This window comes from Lactuca virosa, chromosome 1 (assembly GCF_052849685.1).
Source record: "Lactuca virosa cultivar CGN04683 chromosome 1, Lactuca_virosa_CGN04683_v6, whole genome shotgun sequence".
NCBI classification, from domain to species: Eukaryota; Viridiplantae; Streptophyta; class Magnoliopsida; order Asterales; family Asteraceae; genus Lactuca; species Lactuca virosa.
This window is the reverse complement of record NC_136426.1, coordinates 129,799,670-129,819,556: the sequence shown is the minus strand read 5'-3', so window position 1 is coordinate 129,819,556 and position 19,887 is coordinate 129,799,670. Positions and strand designations below refer to the sequence as shown.

Genomic DNA, 19,887 nt, shown 5'->3' with positions numbered 1-19,887 from the left:
AGATTGTCCAAGGGGAGCTCAACAAGTGAGAGAGAGGTCTTGATTCAATGGCAGGGATTGTCTGAAGCTGAAGCTACTTGGGAGGATTGGGAGAGGATGGACCAACAGTTTCCAGCTTTTCACCTTGAGGACAAGGTGAAACTGTGGGCCGCCGGTACTGATAAGCCCCCAGCCCTTCTAGTGTACAAAAGAAGGAACAAGAAGCCCAAGAAGGATGCAGTCCAGTAATCAGAAGAAGCCCATTTTACTTTTTAAGTTTTTGTATTTTCTTATTTTATCTAGCTGGTTGTTATCCGTTATGGTAGTGGCCTCACCATTTTGGTCCCCCCCTAGTATTTATAGTACTATTGTTCTTTCTAGAAGGCAGAAGAGAATATTGTATGGATTTTATCCTTGGAGAGCCCAATCCTCTCGAATGATTGGAACTATCGAAATTTGAGCTTTGCCTTCATCATTCTACTGTTCTATTGCTTATGTTTGTGGTGTGATTGACTAGGAGCTTACCAAAAAGGTAAAAGAATAAATAAATGAAAAAATAAATAACATATTAAGGGTAAAATAGTCTTTTTATAAGGGACAGGGACCAAACGTGCAACAAAAATATAAATTAGGGACAATCCGAGTTAAAAAAAGTTATTATGGACTAAACACGCAAATTACCCTAAACCATAGGGACCATCCATGTAATTTACCCTTTCTATAATTTTGTCTATTCCAATGCAAATTAAAAATATAGATGGACGATTTCTATAATTATATTATACTAATACACATGGACAATTTATGTAATTATTACATTAGATAACTATAGTTTAATGTGGCCTTAAAAACAACACACAACATTTGCTAAATGTTATGTAGGTATATGTTAAATATTGCATCATTTGAAATAACAAATTTAGAAAATGAAAATTGATAGAAAATAAACTTCCAAACATTTTTTCTAATCTTCTAAAATAGAAAATGAAAACTCAATCAGTTTCAACCAAACGGAATGAAAACTCAATCAATTTCAACCAAACAGTTTTTCTAAATTTTCTACTGAAAACTGAAAATAAAAACTCCGTTGCTGTTTCCGTAAACATTTCCAAAAAACTTAAAACATTTTTCCACAACTAAACACACAGAAATGCTACTAAAATTAATGCACCATGAATTGCAAACATATCAACAAAATATGATTATCCATCACCTAAACCAAACAACTTCCTATAAGATCAACCCTTTTCCACCTCCAATCACATTAAAGAAAAAAAAAACTAAAGAAACTAATCATAGTAGTTTCAGAACTTGAACAAATTCTTATGAACCTTAGATACAACTCTACAAGTCAAAGAAACCCTAGTAGCAGATCTATGAATCACCTTCAAATCCCCATCATGCATTTCAACCTCACTACCATTCACAACCTGAAAAGTGAAAACAAAACAAAAAAAAAATGTATATAAACAACATAAAAAATAAAAAAATGTTTGTTTTTTCAATCATATAATGATGCCATGATGATTTTCAACTCATCTTACCCCCTCATATTGTTGGATTTCACAATCTTTTATACCATGTAAGTAATCTGATCACCAAAACAGAAAAAATGGTAACAAGACTTTATTAAGATCAATTGAAAAACATTTAAAAATAGGCTCACCTGAGTATGCTGTATCTTTGAATACCAATAAACTGCGTGGCATCAGTGCAACAGAGAAAGGAGGGTAGTTTTGTAAATTCCCATGACTGGTTTCTTGAATGTTGCTTGTAGTGTCTGCTAAAGTTGAATGAGGAGTGAAGTCCATGATGACAGGTGATCCTAATGAAAGAATAGCCACCACCGGAAAATAAGCGGGCCCATCTTGGTGGGGCTATGTTTTAATTTCACCAAAAACAAATTTGCTAATAAATGGGAAAGTAAAAAAAGGGTTAAGTGCAAAATACAATTTTTTTTATCGATTTAGTCACTTAACTACAGAGTACAAACCATTATGCCTTGATTGGGAAGATACTCATTGATGAGGACATGATTGATTGCAGAAGGAAACAAACACAATTCCTCCTTGATCTTTTCTGTAATTTTTGTCAGCCATGGTGGTACTACACAGAGAAAAGAGAGAGGTATGATTAGTTGCTAATTTGATGTTATCCATTCATATAAACTTCATAACTTTTCACTACATATAGAATTCAATACTTCAGTTTTATGACAATAAGGTATAGAATATCTTAATTCCGAAATGATATTGATAAGAGAGAAGGATTAGGGCTTACAATCTTGAGGCAAAAGACCTTTTTCATGGACAATCCCTCCTGTAACAAACATCACACGAAAACAAACGAAAAATCTCATCAAAACCAACATATATTTTAACCTCCAAATTAACAAGTTCATAGATAACAGCAATGTCATACCCCAATTTTGCAATCTCCTGTTTTTCAGAGACTTCCATTTCGAAACCGGAGCTGTGTAAATCTACAAAATCAAAACATAAAACCTCGTTTCAATTTGAGAATAAGAGTTAACCAACTACACCACTGTTCTCAATTTCGAAGTGAAAAATCACACTGTTGTCGAATACCCCAAAGAACAACAAAAAGGAGAGAAGATAGCAAACAGAAGATGCGTTGGTAGATTACATACCTGATTTAGGAGTAGTTTTTGATCGGAATCGGAGATGAAGTCCGGTATGTAGTATAACGTCGGAACTGAGCCGACTTTGAACTTGTTCAAATGATCTCTCGATTCCATTTCCCTCTGTTTTACAAATCGATCGGAACCTTCACGCTATGTGTTGAAATGCTGACTAGTTTAACGACTTTAGCCTATCCGGGTTAAATAAAACCGATCGGATCCGATTCCAAACGTACAAAAATGCTTGAAAAGTAGGGATCGGGTTAAATAATTTGGGTTCGGTTAAATAAGTTAGGTTGCCTTCATGTTGCATATGTTGTTAAACATGTTAGAAAAATATCAAATCCATCACACCAAATTCATAAATATAAAACAAAGATTGAACATTACTCTCATATTATTCTGTAAATAACAAAATTAAACCACAAGAAAGATGAAACAAGTTGATGCCTAACTTCTTTTTGGTGAAATTAAAGCTCATAAACTACACCAAATTTTGAAAAGACACATAAACACAAAGTAATTCAATTGATTTCTTTTAATCTCATGATTTGATTAAATTCTAAAAATCTATGGGTAATTTTTTTTAGACCTATTTCATAAGAGCACTATACAACCATTAGTGTTTGTTCCTTTTGATCATGGTATCCTACATATACAAAGTAAATGAAATCACTAAGAGTTACAATAAGAAATATATAAGGTTTAAAATAATATGCAAAATAAAATAAGAAAGTCCAAACAGAACTTGGAAGAGATGTTTTCTCAACACCACGCCCTTGCGACCTGCATTAAATAAAAAACGTTACAAACATCAAACAAAGAACCAAGAAGAATCATAACTCAGAAGAATAATGCTTCAAAACACAAAACAAGCTTGCCTACCGAATTCGACATTTACCCCTATCTAAAATCATATATTTATATTCGAGAGAGAGTTGAGGCTTTTGAATGTGAACTCATATTTCAAGAGTCGAGAGATACCTTAGTCATTGAGCGTCCAAATATAATATTAGATTATAAAGAGACTTAAGGGTTCTTGACTTGATTGTTGTTCAAGGGTTCCAATATGGCATCGTGGCTATTGGGCATTCACAAGGCGGGTGGTTGTGATTTACAAAGCATGCAATGGATTCAGTTCCAAACAAACACATATATATTTCTATCCCCTTTATTTTTTTCAACACATCTTACATAGTTAATCAATTACTATGGGGTATGTTGGGCTAACTTTGGCTCTAATGCAATAAGACCTTAATTTTATTTTATTTTTAAATAAAATTTATATAATCTTAAAAAATAGGCCCCTTAAATTCGTGGGCCCTAGGTGGTTGCCGGGGTGGCCCACCGTCAGGACCGGGTCTAAGTTTTATTTAGAAACAACTACGACTGTCAACCATCTTACCTTCCATTTATCCTATTTTTGTAGGACTTGAGGTCTTATTGTTGTCGTTATTTTGGAGTCTTCTGCTAATTTAATTTTTACTATTTTTGTTTTTAAAAGAGTTTTCGAACATGATTGTCATATTTGAATAAATGGTTGTTTTTATCATACTTTCGGGAATGAGTTTTGAAAGATTACTCTGGATTAAAAATAAAAATATTGGTTTGAAAATTATGACGTTATACCTAGTGGCGGGGCTAAATGGGGCGATGAGGATGCTAAGCAACCCCAAAAAAATTGTTTTATATATGTAAAACATTTATTTGTAAATATGTTTTATGTTATTGTATCCCCAACTAAATGGATTGTACCATGTTTTTTAATGTCCGCGATAGGATAACTACATAAAATATATATTGTTAATGTTTGTACCCATGTAACACTCAAAATTTTCAAACAAAATTTTCATTTTTAAGATTCCCAAAAACATAGTTGTTAACACCATCTCATGTCAAGTATAATTGTCAATTACATAACATCATAAAAACAAGACAGAATATCCCATAATCCACAAATATCCCCATTAGCAGACGAGTGTGTACAATCATGTCGGCGCCTTCCTGCGATCCTGAGATGTACTGAACCACATTTACATCAACACTGTAAACATGAAGCTTAATGAGTTCCCCAAAATAACACATACACAAATAATTAGCCTCTCATGGCTATATCACGATAAGGACCCTCCGGTCATGTGTCTTAGTGAATACCCTCCAGTCCCACGTCTCGGTATGGACCCTCCGGTCATCACTCAATACATATGCAGAATAATATAACAACATAAGTTACAAAGACAAAATGCATAAAAACACATATCTCAGTATAAGCAAATAAGACCCTCCGGTCAATAACATGAATAAGGCCCTACGATTAATAACACGAATGAGACCCTCCGGTCACACATAAACTACTATACAGATAAACATAATGAGAGGACTCACCTCACGCAAAAAACAATAAATCTCGCACCCGAACTGCCAGTCTAGACTCCACCTAAAATATCTCACATTTAACTCTAATTAATAATTAATATTAATAACCCCAAAATGTTAGACCGAGCCTCTCTACTAAATCTCAGAAGGGTAAAATACCATTTTGCCCCTCCTTGGCCAAAAGTCCACAAATTGACCAAAAACTCAAAAGTCAACGAAAGTCAATGCCCAACGAGTACGTTGGGCGTACTACTGGCTAAGCATGCGTGTAACGCCGTAAATTTTCAAACAGATTTTTCATTTTAAAACCGCATACTTTTCATATAAAATCTCGTTTATTCAAATTACAGAGCACAACTCCATTAATAATCCAGGATCCTCAAAATATAACTCTTTCTCTGGTGTGTACAATCAAGCCGGTGCCGTCCCGCGATCTTGAGAAAACCTGAAACACAAAACACATAACACGGTAAGCACAAAACTTAGTGAGTTCCCCAAAATACCATACACAACACATATTAGCCACTCGAGGCTATAACTCTGTTGACCCTCTGGTCAATGTGTCTCAGTGGGACCCTCCAGTCCCATAACTCTGTGGGCCCTCTGGCCCTAACTCTGTGGAACTTCCGGTCCTAACTCTGTAAACTCTGTAATATACATAGCATAAATCACATAGAAATCACATCATGCAAAAGCATACAAAATACTCTGTCACATAACTCTAATTACCACTCTAGGTAAAGTATAGTGAGAAGACTCACCTCGGATGAAGAACAGCTCCTATAATCACTGCTGCTACGCACCAGACTCTAACTCTGTGCCAAACCCACAATAATCTCAATTAGGAGCTAAGTCCAACCTCTCACTTATTGGGTCTAAAGATAGACCACCTATCCGCCCATTAATGCCCTAAGTCCATTGGGCCCACCAAGGCCCAATAATAAATGGACCCTCACACGGCCCAAATCCCAACCAAAAAGGCAAGTCCAAACCAAAGGCCCAAAGCACATACATACACTTCTCTAGTCCAAGACTCTATTACATGAGGTCCAAACTCCTGGCCCAACACTCAAGGCCCAACAAAATGCTTAGCCCAAAACCCCCCCAGAAGGAGTTACGCGGGGCATACCCCCCCTGGTACGCTCAGCGTACCCAAACACTCAAGGAACTGATCGGGGACCTCAACCCAGTACGCGGGGCGTACTGGAATTACGTGGCGCGTACCATCAGGCTTGCTTAATCCATTTTCTGGGTCTTAACCCGTTAAGACCTTAGCTCAACTCTTGGATCTGGACTTCCTAACATCTCTTACTCCATAAAGTTAACAACTTTAAGCCTTTGCATGGCTGATAAGGCCACAACACATGAAAACTCTTGCTTTCTTGACCCAAAGTGCTCATAACTCATGCATGGGTAGATTCACACGATCAAGGCCTTATTTTTATGGTTCTCCACCACGAGAAACACTTAAAAGGACAGGTTATTAAGCTCTGGAGTGCATCAACTCATAAAGCCTCAAGCTTGGGACCAAAAACCCTAAAATTGGTCCAAGAAGCACACAACCATAACAACAAGGAAAGTTCTGAGCTTTTTACCTCCAAGTGAAGCTTCTCCCTTTGTAGAACTCAGATCCAAGCTTGCACTCCAACTTCTAGCCTTCACAAGAATCTCCTATTCTTCTTTACTAACACACAAAGGCATTTTAGCTCCAGAAACACTCACACAAGCTTAGAACGAAGGTTGGCTCTCTTTTAGGGTTTCACACACTCAAATGGTGGTTGAGGATAAGGCCATAACCTTCTTTATATAGGGCTCAAGTCTAAATTAGGGTTTTGCATCTGGGCCGGTTACGCCCAACGTACTTCATGGAGTCCGTGTTTATTAAAAGCGAATGAGTACGCGCAACGTACTCTTCAGTACGCCCAACGTACTCCTTTGCAACATTTCCATAAAGGGGCTTCTCTTGACAATTTGGAGAAGAGGAAGGGTTAAACAGATATACCCAAATTCCCGGATGTTACAATGCGACATATATTCTCAGCGCTACGATGCGCCTAGCTGGAAGTACGCACGACGTACTCCTCAGACTCCCTTTTTCTACTTCACTTGGTCTTAATCCGTTAAGACAATCACTCAAACTATAGATCTGAGCTAAATAAGGCCTTTTGATTCATAAAGTTGCTGACTTTAAGCCTTTGCATGGCTGGACAAGACCCAATCCCTAAAACTCTAACTTTCTTAACACAAAAGACCATACAACTCATGCATGGAGAGATTAAAGACGTCCAATCACCTATTTTTATGGATTAAAACACTCTAATACACCTAAAAGGACAGAAGAATAGATTTGGAGTTCACCAAACTCACAAAGTTCCATAATTGGGACACAAGACCCTAAAAAGGACCCCAAAACAAGAACTATAACAAAATAATGAACAAGTTTTGAACTTGATACCTCTGGAAGATGCACCAACTGAAGTAGAACTTAGATCCAAGAGCTAGAAGCACAAGCTATCATTCCTTCAAGGTTCCTTCTCCACCAAAAGCTTCACAAGAACACTCAAATGAGTCACAAACACTCACACAAACTAGAGGAACGAGATTAGGGTTTGGAGGAGGTTGGAGGCTGATAATGGTGGCTAGAAATGAGGCTATCATGTTCTTTAAATAGGGACATAAGAAGGTATTAGGGTTTCATTCTGAGCCTAGTACGCCCAACGTACCAGGTGGCCTCCACGATCAAGCTAAGCGCATGAGTATACTGCGCGTACACATGCGTATGCCCCCGCGTACTCAAATGCCACCTTTTTCAACATAAGGACCAATCTTGACGTATATAAAAAAGGTTAAGGTCTGAGAAGTTATACCTCCTTTTTGGGGATGTTACACCACCGGTTACACCTTACATGTTATTAATGTTAAGTACAAAATGGATCGACCTAGATTCCAAATGTACAACTGGAACAACATACATTATCAATTTCATCACATTCACAATGACATACACTGGTATTAATTAAGGATGTTACCAATGATGGTCATCATGTTGATCAGACGTGATATCTCGGATATGGTGATTTATGTTGGTGGTCCTAATTGATTTGATATTTGTAACACTCAATAGAAACATAGGTCAACTCCTCCAAGCGAAGAGAGGGTCACCGTGAGCATGTGCAATGTATATGAGAGAGGTATGTGAACTTCCTTGAAAGTCCCTATTACCTGAGTTAAGAGATGTGTGTATATATATATATATATATATATATATCATGGAAAAAGTGTCTATCTTGGAAAGAAAGTGAATGAGAGCTCGATTGTGGGATCGAAGTGGATGGATTGAGAATGTTGGGCGGAGCCAACAAAAGTGACAAAACTAAGGATGCTGAACTAAGCCCACATGAATGAATAGACTAAGAATGTTGGACTTAGTCGAAATGAGAATGATGGACAATATGACACGAGTGGTTGGAGTGAACCAGGACAAGAGGTGATATAATCATTGATAAAAATATTGGAAACGAAGTTTGAAAATAATGGTATATTAAAAAAATCTACCAAAAAGACCAAACATATTTTTATGTTTTATAAACTTTCGGTTGTTTTTCTTCCAAATTGCCCTAATTTTCAAAATCTTATCATTTTATCCGAATATATGATTTTCCCGATAATTATATTTAGTAGTTATGTAATTAGCTAACCACCGTAAAAATCTTCATTGCCACCTCCCAAGCCCCCAAGCTGGTCACTGGGTGCTTACTCCACACGCAGACATCTAGGTTTTGGCCATATAACTTCCCGCCCAAAACCCCTTACGTTCGCAAATTCGCCATAAGTTTAGAATCTTTGATCCTTCAAGCCACCTGGTATAGCTTCAATGGCGGAAACAGAAACTGCTGATACTAGTAAAAATGTCATTAAAGTTGAGGAAGAAATCGAAGGAGACCAAATGGGCACCAAAAACTACCGTTTCAGCAAAATCGGCGAATCTGTTCCCATCAAATCCGACGCAGATTTCAAATTCGATATGGATAACCTTCCGTCTCGTCCCATGGCAGTCTCAGAACGTTTTGGAGTGATTTTTGTTGCTCATTCCTCCGGTAAGAGCTCTTTCTCGTTTGGAGTTTATTTATATCATTTGAAGGTCAGCTAGGGCTCAATGTCGCAGGTATCGAGTTAGTACTCTTACTTTTGTATCGGAGCTGCTACAATACTGTTTTTTTCTTTTCTTAGTCAGTTTCACTTCTCCTGGAGAATTGTTAATGTTTCGGGATAGAGTTTGTCACGGTGTCTGTATTTACTTTAACGTGACTTGGATTGGTTGCTGGTAGAGTTATGTCTTATGAGGTGTAGTCGAGCTGATGTTTACCAAAATTTCTACCAAACATTGAGTTAGTTGTTACTTGTTACTTCAGAATGATCTGATTTTGAAACTTCTCCAAAACTTGATAACTGCGAATAGTTTAATAACACAAACTGCCTATTGAAAATTAGTGGTATTCTTTTGTTCCTATACCCATATGCATATTGTAGAAAATTACAAGGTTGGAACTTGGAAGTTGGAACTCAGAAATCAAAGTTTTTTTTATGTATTGCAACAGAAAGGGAACATATATTATAAACTGTTCATGGTTTCCATAATATTACTTCACTTTGTTGCTGCTAGGGTTTTGTGTTGCAAGGACCAAAGATGTTGTGGATTCAGCAGAAGAGTTGAAAAATGGAGGCACTGGTCCTTGTATACAGGAGCTAAGTGTTGTGGATGTTTCTGTTGGAAAGATTTCCATATTGGCATTATCTGCAGATTCTTCAATGCTTGCAGCCTCTGTTGGTTCCAACCTTTATTTTTTCTCAGTTGAGGGTCTTCTTAATAAGGTTCGTGATGCTTTTGTTATTTCATTTGCTATCTGTATAACCCTCAAATCTGGTGTTTCCATACAATGATCGGCTTAAGCATTGGTTTCAAAATGGTTTTTGTTGATGGGCTAACTTCTTGAAGTTCAATTTTTTTTTTTTTTAAAATTATTTCTTGAGAATCAAGTGGTATTTTGTTCAAGAGTAGATGCAATGCCACTGTGGATATGATTGTTTCTCTCATCTTTTAGGATCAAGAACCTTCTTTTTCCAAGTCAATCAATGGATCAAGTAGCATCAAAGACATGCAGTGGACTCCACGCTTGAAGCAACAGTATGTTGTTCTTACAAATGATGGAAATTTATACCATGCAGCTGGCCAAGATGATCTTAATAACCTTATGGACAATGTAGATGCTGGTAAATTTTATATTCTCAACTATTTAAAGTTTTCTTGGGTTGATTGATTCCTTGTCTTTTTTTTTTGTCTGTAAAAGGCTTAATTTCTGAATAGATACTTTAAGAAAACTTAAATACCTATGTGTTTTTGTTGTCTAGTTAACTGGAGCAGGGATGGAAAGTTTCTTGCTGTGGCAAAATATGATTATTTAAGCATTTTATCATCAAAATTTGAAGAAAAGTTACAAATTAAGTTGCTATTCAATTCATTAGTTGATGATTCCGCTCCAGATTCTGTTGTAAAAGGTATATTACTATCTAAATCTTGATTACTTTAACTTAATAACCTTATATGCATGTTGTCTACTTCCATATAGCTTTTCATTCTTGTGTGTTTACTAATCAAGAAGGAACCTGAAGTGTCTTTATGCTTTCCTTACAGTGGATTCTCTCAGGTGGGTCCGCCCAGATTGTATCATCTTAGGATGTTATCGTCTGAATGCTGATGGGAAGGAGGAGAATTATCTACTTCAACTCATCAGTGTCAAAGATGGAAAAATCACAAAAGTAAGTAAACACATTAGTATCCTTAAGCTCTTTATTAACATAATTTTGTATTAAAGGTTTATGTTTTTGGTTCAGATTCATATAGTTTACATGTGGATTTTGTTTGTTTTCATGCAGCCCTCTTCCAATCCAGTGGCTTTGACTTTTAGTGATGCGTTTCTTGCTATAAATGAAGATGACATTCCATCTGGAAGTGGACCCCATATGTTTGTGAGCTATGTGGATGAATGGTTTGTTTTTTTTTCTCTTTACCTAATATACATATTGCTTAGCATCATAACTGTTTTGGAAATTTCTGCTGTTTCTTGCTAATTCCATGTTCTTTTTGAATCATATGCAGTGAGATTGCATTTGTTGCTAATAGGAAGAACACAGATCAACACATTGTGCTATTTGGTTGGTCTTCAGATAAGAATAATGAAGCTGAAATGATAGAAATCACAAATGATGCATGGATTCCAACAATTAATCTTCAAGGTAACAATAACACCTGCTAATAATCTTGATTAATTTATTTCAATAATTTTAATAAAAGTTGCTTCCTACATCAGAAAACAGTGATGATAATCTGATCTTGGGGCTTGCTGTTGACAAAGTTTACAAGGATGAGAAACTTAGACTCACACTTGGAGAACAAGATACAGAAGTTTCACCATGTTGCATTCTTCTTTGCCTTACCATTGATGCAAAGGTTTTTATGTTCCATTTTGCCAGGTATTTCTCATTTTCTAAACTACAAATAATATTTAAAATGTTATTATTTTTGTTTTCTTTCAAAGATGTAAGCTTTGGTTAACTTACAACTTCTTATGTAGTGCCACAGGCCCTTCCCTTTTGTCAGAAGATGCAACTTCTTCTGTCTCTGATGAGGAAGTTGAGTCTTCTCCAATCAGTTCTCAAAATCAGGTGATGAATATTGTTAACAATAATAAGCAAATTAAGGATCAAACTCCTCAAAAAGTAAAAGTGGATGAACAAAATGAGAAAGCACACAGTGAAGCTCCAATGAGAAAAGACGAAAAAACCAACTCTACATCAGTTTTACAGCTAGATAAAGGTGCTACACAACAACAAGTTCCTGTTGTTAAAGATGTGAGGAAGATTGAAAATGAAAAAGTTGCTGATTCTGTTTCAAAAAATGATAAATCAAACAAAACACTATTTGGAGGTTTAGAATCATCTGTGAATAAAGCTTCTTCATTTGGTTTGCATAGTTCATCTGGAAGCTTCTCTAGCTCTTCAAATGTTTTTGGGGTGCAATCTTCTAAGGCTTCATTTGGTTTGAATACTTCATCTGGATCACACTTTTCTTCAAATGTTTTTGGAGCTCAATCTTCTTCTTCTTCTTCTTCTTCTTCTTCTTATTCTTCAGCTCATGCTAGTGTGAATAAGGCATCATTTGGTTTGAATACTTCATCTGGATCATCACACTTTTCTTCAAATGCTTTTGGGATGCCATCTTCTTCTTCTTCTTTTTCGTCTTTTTCTGGTATCCAAAGGAGTGCAGAATCATCAGGCAAAATAGGATCAACTAATCTGCCTGTTTCATCGGGAACTTCTTCTAGTGGAGGCATGTTTTCTTCTAGAACTTTTGATGTGAAGTCTCCCTTTTCAAATACAGGAACAGGAACCACACCTTTGAAACTTTCATTTCCCAAAATGCCCTCTGCTCCATCCACAACTACTTCAACCACATCTGGGGTTAATGTTATCAACACATTGCCTGTAATGTCCACTACACCACCGAGTGTGGGAAAATCTTTGGACTTGAGATCATCTGACAAAGGAAATTACAGAAGTCAAACTCAGTCAAGGATGTTAAATTCTGACCCAAATCTATCTGAACAACGCAGTGTAAGTAAATGTAATCTTTTCATCTAAAAAAAAAAAATCAGTCTGGAGTTTATTCTGTTTTGTATTTTATTCAGGTTGAAGAGATGGCAAAAGAACTAGACACTCTGTTGGATTCTATACAAGGACCAGGTGGTTTTTATGATGCCTCTGTTTCTGCCCATAAGCCATCTGTTACAGCTCTGGAAGAGGGTATTTTGGTACTTTCAGAAAGATGCAGAAAATGGACAGTGAGTTCCTTCCTTCACAATCACCTCATTTGGTTCTTCTCTGTAGTTTAAAATATTTACCATACTGACCTTACTTATAATAATAGGACACAATGGATCATGGGATTGAAGAGGTGCAACTTATCCTTGACAAGACTGTTCAAGGTAACAAACATCATATTTATGCCAAATAATTTCTATATTTACCAATATATTTTAATTGCTTTTAATTTATAGTTTTGGCAAGGAAAATATATATGGAGGCAATAGTGAAACAAGCAACCGATAGTCAATATTTAGATATTTGGAATCGCCAGAAGCTGAATTCTGAATTGGAAATGAAACGTAGACATATTTTACAGATAAATCAGGTATTTACTATTTAGTTCTTTTTTTACTAACATTTTTATTTGTGATATATATATATATATATATATATATATATATATATATATATCATTAAAAATAAAAATGTTTCTTTTTCTGCCAGAATTTGACAAATCAGCTAATAGAACTTGAAAGACATTTAAACACCCTTGAACTCCAAAGATTTGGTGATAAAGGCGACCTTGAAACGAATCGAAGATCTTTCCATACGAGACATGGCCCACCAAGGTGATTATTATTTATTATTTAATTAATAATAATAAATAATACTTTGTATTTAGGATTAAATATTAATGAAAGAATCTTTTGGTTTACAGGCACGTTCAGTCTTTACACAGTTTACACAACACCATGAATGCACAGTTGGCAGCTGCAGAGAAACTCTCTGAATGCCTTTCGAAACAAATGGCTGTGCTTAGTATCGAAACGGGACCCACAAAAAAACAAAATGTGAAAAAAGAGTTATTTGACACAATCGGAATCTTCTATGACAATTCTCCAAGTCAAGAAAAATCTAGGTCGGTCCCACCAAAAAGTCAACTTGTAATCTCTGCCAGCTCAGACACAAAGAAAAGTCAACAAAGTGCTGTGAAGAGTTCTGAACCAGAAACCGCAAGAAGGCGCAGAGATTCTCTCGATAGGGTAAAACCGTAAATTACCTTTCTTCTTTCTGTTACATAAAAAAATGACATTTTTAACCTTGAAAATTTCATTTCAGAGCTGGGCAAGCATTGAACCCCCAAGAACAACTGTCAAAAGGATGCTTTTGCAAGAGGAGCGTACAAGTACACCTCCTGCCAGATCATCATTGCCACCTGGCAGTAGAAAACTTGATCATCATCATCATCATCATCATCATCGGTTGTCTGTGGGTCCCACGGTTTCTCATAATATGCCACCTGGCGCCTTAAATATGTCGTCAGAAACACAAATAAAGCGACATTCTGAGAGACAGTTGAATTCCTCCTCAGTTTGGGGTAATAACAGTAACAGTAACAGTTACGATTCATCAAAAACTCCAGTGGTAGCAGCAGCTTCTGTGCTTTCTTTAGGCTCTGCTTCACATTCACAGTCAACACCTATTGCAAGTCAAGAGGTTGAAAAGTCAAAAAGCCGTTTCACCTTCAACTTAAAATCAGATGACCCAAAAATTACTCAACAGCCTCCAAGTTTCTTGGAACCTTCAACAAATATATTCCAGAAGAAGCCTGTTGAATACTCAGAATCAAGCAATAAAGAAACCGAAAAACCAAAGTTTTTAGTTGGAGACACGAACCAGAAGCCAAAAGTAAAAGTGGCAGAAAGCTCTTCTTCAATTTGGTCAAAAAAGAGTCAAGAATCACCATTTTCTGCCACGTCATCATCTACTGCCTTTTCTGGAAAAAGTTTCTCTTTGGAATCATCATCATCATCATCATCTACAAAAGAGAAACAGCTTAGTGAAGCTGTGTCTTCTTCTGTTGCATCATTGTCTGTTCCTGTTACTTCAGCACCTCCTATCTCATTTAGTAAACCATCAACCAGTTTTGGGATCCAATCAGGTGCTACTCAGACCACCAGCCCACTCTCTGCACCTTCACCTTCACCTTCTTTTCTTTCATTTTCATCCTCCATTAAACCTTCAGCCAACATAGATTTGAACACTTCCAAATCAAAACCAGATACAACTGAAACTCCAACACCAACTTCAACTCCAACACCTAGCCTACTTTCATTACCCAAGTTCGATATAAAACCAAATGAGAATTCTTCAACTCAAATTTCACCTCCCACCCCCGTGGTTTCCTCAGTTGCCACAAGTAGTCCCTCTCCTTCGTTAGCATCAAATCCAAAACCAGAACAAGAACAAGCATCATTAGTGATACAAGATGTTGCAGTTTCACAGGAAGATGAGATGGAGGAAGAAGCTCCTGTACCTGAAACAGCTCCCACATTGGGAAATTTCAGTGGGTTTGGGCTCGGGTCATCCCCAAACCCGAACCCGAACCCGAACCCGGGTGCACCCAAACCAAACCCATTCGGTGCACCATTTGGTAACCCAGTAGCTACTCCATCTCAACCGGTTCCTTCATTTGCTCCTTCTCAACCTACTGGTGGTCTGTTCAGACCTGCTTCCTTCAACATTGAATCTTCACCACCCATGCAACCTTCACAACCGTCTCAACAACCAAATTTCAATGCGTTTTCCAGCGGCTTTGGTGGTGGACAGGGGTTTGGGCAGCCGCCTCAGATTGGTTCGGGTCAACAGGTTTTAGGGTCGGTTCTTGGTTCTTTTGGTCAGTCAAGACAGTTTGGTGCTCCAAGTTCTTTTGGGGGTTCCGGTTTCGGTGCCAGTCAAACTGCTGGTGGTTTTGCCACTGCTTCATCTGGCGGTGGGTTTGCCAATCTGGCTTCCGGCGGTGGAGGTTTTAGTGGTTTAGCCACCAGTGGTGGTGGGTTTGCGGCGGCAGCTACTAGCGGTGGTGGATTTGCCGCTGCAGCTACTGGCGGTGGTGGTGGGTTTGGTGGTGCTGCGGGTGGTGGTGGGTTTGGTGGTGCTGCAGCGGGTAGTGGTGGTGGATTTGGTGCTTTTGGGAGCCAAGGTGGAAGTGGGTTCTCTACATTTGGTAGTAGTGGAGGAACAACACCAAGACCTCCATCTGAGCTCTTTACACAGATGAGAAGATAGATAATCATATATAGTTTCGAATCTATTGTTGAAGGTAGTATATTCCTATATGTTTGTTTATCTATTAAACAAAACCAATATGAACATTTTTTTGTTTCTTTAATTAAACAAATGTGTTTCTTTTCACGTGATAACGAGTTCAATGGTTTTTTGGTTATGGTTAGAGAAAATGCTATTTTTAAAAGTTTTGGTTATTAAGTACTACGATTTATTTTTAATGTATTATTTTATTCAGTTTGTCAATATCTTAGCATATAAATATTAAATCTTAATATGGAAATTTTAAAAAAGGTTTAGGTGCTTTTGTTTATATTATTACTACGTATGGCAAATTTAGTAATAATAAAAAATAAATGATAAATTGCACCATCCGAGAACACGACCAATTCATTTTTGTGATCTATCAGTGCATATACTCCCATTTCGGGGGTGCAAACTCAGTAATAAGTAAAGAGTATATTGAATATGGATATCTTTTATTGGTCGTTTTCGAGATTAGTTATTGGTTGAATAGATAGTTTGATTATCTAATAATGGTGTCTATTTTGACATGTATTCTTATAATCACAAAAGAGAAATTAAATATCCTCCTACTTTTCTCATCACAAAAAGATAATGATACTCATATTTTGTCATATTTGGGACTCTCTTATGAATTTAAACATACCATGTACTCTCTACTGACCTTGCTTTCTTTTTGTGCCTAAATTGAAAGGGTGTTTGGTGGATTGTCCCAATATCAGTTTTCATGTGAGCCAGACATATGGGAACAAAATATAATCACGAAAAATAAACTCACAGGATCCATAAAAAATTCAGCAATTTTTTGATTACCAAACTCGATAACTTGCAGTTTAAGTTGCTTCATAATCATAATTGTATTAACATCATCAGTTTTCACTATCTCCTCCATTGAGGAAAAGTGAGGTTAAGCTTTTCTAACGGAGACACTGAAATTAAACTACCATCTTATCCTCCTTCAACCACCACCACTGGCGTTCTATCTGATTGGGGGTTAGGGTTTTCAAGAAAAAGATGATAGATAGAGGGTCTATTTTCATGAATTAAATTAGACAAGGGATAAATGCTGGTATATAATGTAAAAAGTTATTTAATTAACATGTCAGAACATAACATCCCTAAACTCTATAAAAGCAATATGGCCACTTTATTATTATTAACGTGACTTGGATGTGACAAATTTCAAAAATATGTACGGAAAATTAATGATATAAGTTACATTGGTTCTATAATAGTACCAAACCCTTAAAGAATTAAACTTTTTCTTGCATCCAAAAAGAATGAACCTTATATCACCCTTTCTACATATTGCATGTATGTGTTGACATCATGTGAAAAACTAACACGTTGTCATCGCCAATATTTGTTGATAAATTGTTAGAATCTTTGAATACGATATTTATAACAAATTAATGGTCCAGAAGGATAATTTGGTAATTTTAGTATCTTGTTTTGTGTTGTTTCTAGTCCTACCAAATACTATACATAAAAGTTGTTCATTCTTATTCATTTCTGTTTGGTTCAGTTCAGTCTAGTTAGCCTAAATGACTTTCATACAAAAATTTAGGGGGTTAGGAGTCACTATTTTATACGAGAGGGATTGTAAATGTAACTTTTCAATAACCCAAAAAGCATAAAGAAATTGAAGGAGCGGGTTCATGCCAGTGTTAAACGCTTTCCTTTTTCATCTTTCCCCTCAAAAATCTTCTCCCCAATTCCTCATTTTCCACGATCAACACACATATAACGCATACTCACACAAAACAGTGTTCGGAGAAGAGAAACCCCACAAGAAACAATCATATCTTTATCTCAAACATTGATTTAAGATTCCGTTTCTTTCAATGTAGCCCAATTGATCGTATAACCGATGTTCTTCGCAATTTGATTGATTGATTGAGGTGGGACGAGTTCAAATTTATCAGTTGTTTAAGGCCGGATTGGAGGAGGGAAAGATTGTGTTTGCTTTATGATGCTTTGTCCTGAATTGAACACTCAGATACAAACCTGGCTTCGTGATTACGACAAGATTCAGTCGTTCGCCGTGATTCTAATTTACATTCAAGTAATTTCTCTCTCCCCATTTAGTATTCCCATGTGAATGAATTCATGTTAGTCGTATACATTGTGATTTTACACTAGTTTTGATCCGTCTACAAATGATTCCGAAACGTAGAACTAAATTTATGAATTATGACCTACACTTTTCATCTGAATTCGTGTTTTTCATTAATTTTAATATAAATAACACCGATTCAAAAACTGTTCGTTTATATCGCGATGTACTTTTGATTTTGTATTAATCGATTGAAGTTTTATGATATGTTTGAAGATTGCTTGTGCTTTGATTGGATCATTGGGGGCATTATATAATGGAATTACGCTTGTAAATCTCGGAATTGGGTTATTCGCATTGGTTGCAATCGAGAGTAGCAGCCAGAGTCTAGGCCGAACTTATGCAGCTCTATTATTTTCCGCAATTTTGCTAGACATTCTGTGGTTCATCTTCTTCAGTCAAGAAATCTGGTTAGCTTTCTCTCTTCTAATTCTTCCTCTGTATTCAATTTTTTTTTCTCTTCAGTTTCATCTAAATCAGTTCAGTTTGGGATGTATTCAGGAACATTTCTTCAGAGATTTATGGAGAATTTGCGATATTTTCAGTGAGATTGACGCTGTTAATGCAAATAATTGGGTTCACAGTAAGATCATCATCCTCATTGTTATGGATTCAGATGTATAGATTGGGGCCTTCACTTGTAGATAGTATAGTTCCTCGAGATGGAGATATGGATTCGAGGAACAGTTTCATGAATCCTGCAACACCTCCTCATGTAGTTAGACGCACATCTGGTTCTCTTGATTCAGTTGGAGGAGGAGGAGGAGCTTCCATCTATGATCCATCCTACTACACCTCCGTTTTTCCAGATAACCATGATGAAGAATCTTTACAACCGGTAAATATCTTTATCATACACAATGTACCTGATATAGATATCAGACACTGTGCCTGATAGTGATAAACGCACTATCAGGCACGCACTATTAGACACAGTTAGACTGTGCCTAATAGTGCCTGATACATGATACACATGTTTCAGGATTATATTTGGGATGGTTGCATGTGAAATTGATGTAATTTTGTAGGGTCAAAACCGTCGCATGGGCATGGATGCGTCGCTGTCTGATTCTCTGTTGAAGCCGCCTTTAGGAAAATCTTTTCGGGGTTCAAATGTAAGTCTTAATTCCCATTTTCATAATTCTATGATTATATGAATATAATGTTGGTAAGTTTGTTTATGTATGTAGGAAAGGAGCATAGTAAACAGGCTTGGGAGTCTTTGAAGTAGAAAGAAGATTATTTCACCATATATCATATGATTCCTATTTCCATATATTCTTTTTTTAATTTATTTTTACAGAATGCAGCTTTATTATTATTATTATTATTCTTATATTGAATGATTTGAGGTAACATACTCTAATGTACAGTTGCATCTTCAATCTATTCATTTAGTTGAATTACATTTGAACAAATATGGTATGCATGAGGGTTGTACTTCATGCATGTTGGATTGTACCTTTGCACTGATCAATGCCCAATGATCATAAAATGGACGTACACAAAACTACAACAATATGTTGTATAAAAAAATATGCTATATAAGGAAAAAATGGATTTTAAAATATGTTATTTGATATATTTAATTCATAAAAATAATAATATTGAAACGTTAACATTATAGTAGTTACTGATTTTATTTATTTATTTATTTATTTATTATTTTTATGAAAGACTTTTGATCTCTTTTGGTCTTTGATTTGATATTAACCATGGTAAAAGGTCTTGGTCTATTTCTAATACCTTAAAAATAATCTTTTTTTTAATATATTTCTATATTTCTTAAAATGTGTTATTTGATACATTTAATTAAAGGAAA

At 36.2% G+C, this 19,887-nt stretch overlaps 3 protein-coding genes across 3 annotated transcripts; 2 read left to right on the top strand and 1 right to left on the bottom strand.

Annotated features, from left to right (window-relative positions):
* Nucleotides 1-1,122: 1,122 nt before the first annotated feature.
* On the bottom strand, nucleotides 1,123-2,869 carry LOC145106586 (oxidoreductase). Its single transcript, XM_079043551.1, has 7 exons — nucleotides 2,630-2,869; nucleotides 2,401-2,461; nucleotides 2,260-2,298; nucleotides 1,973-2,085; nucleotides 1,646-1,856; nucleotides 1,524-1,570; nucleotides 1,123-1,409 (listed from the first exon to the last, which is right to left on the bottom strand). Exons 1-7 carry the CDS (start codon nucleotides 2,735-2,737, stop codon nucleotides 1,284-1,286), a joined length of 705 nt encoding a protein of 234 aa, XP_078899677.1. The 5' UTR covers nucleotides 2,738-2,869; the 3' UTR covers nucleotides 1,123-1,283.
* A 5,836-nt stretch (nucleotides 2,870-8,705) lies between these two features.
* LNO1 (Nuclear pore complex protein) lies at nucleotides 8,706-16,054 on the top strand. The gene is made up of 15 exons (XM_079077008.1): nucleotides 8,706-9,093; nucleotides 9,660-9,868; nucleotides 10,099-10,267; nucleotides 10,406-10,552; nucleotides 10,689-10,813; nucleotides 10,931-11,043; nucleotides 11,154-11,290; nucleotides 11,365-11,527; nucleotides 11,629-12,667; nucleotides 12,742-12,894; nucleotides 12,981-13,038; nucleotides 13,111-13,244; nucleotides 13,364-13,488; nucleotides 13,578-13,902; nucleotides 13,979-16,054. The coding sequence occupies exons 1-15, from the start codon at nucleotides 8,871-8,873 to the stop codon at nucleotides 15,926-15,928; spliced, it is 5,070 nt and encodes a 1,689-aa protein (XP_078933134.1). The 5' UTR covers nucleotides 8,706-8,870; the 3' UTR covers nucleotides 15,929-16,054.
* A 1,546-nt stretch (nucleotides 16,055-17,600) lies between these two features.
* Nucleotides 17,601-19,471, top strand: LOC145158042 (uncharacterized). The gene is made up of 5 exons (XM_079077003.1): nucleotides 17,601-18,014; nucleotides 18,282-18,475; nucleotides 18,567-18,903; nucleotides 19,094-19,180; nucleotides 19,256-19,471. The coding sequence occupies exons 1-5, from the start codon at nucleotides 17,919-17,921 to the stop codon at nucleotides 19,289-19,291; spliced, it is 750 nt and encodes a 249-aa protein (XP_078933129.1). The 5' UTR covers nucleotides 17,601-17,918; the 3' UTR covers nucleotides 19,292-19,471.
* The last annotated feature ends 416 nt before the right edge of the window (nucleotides 19,472-19,887 follow it).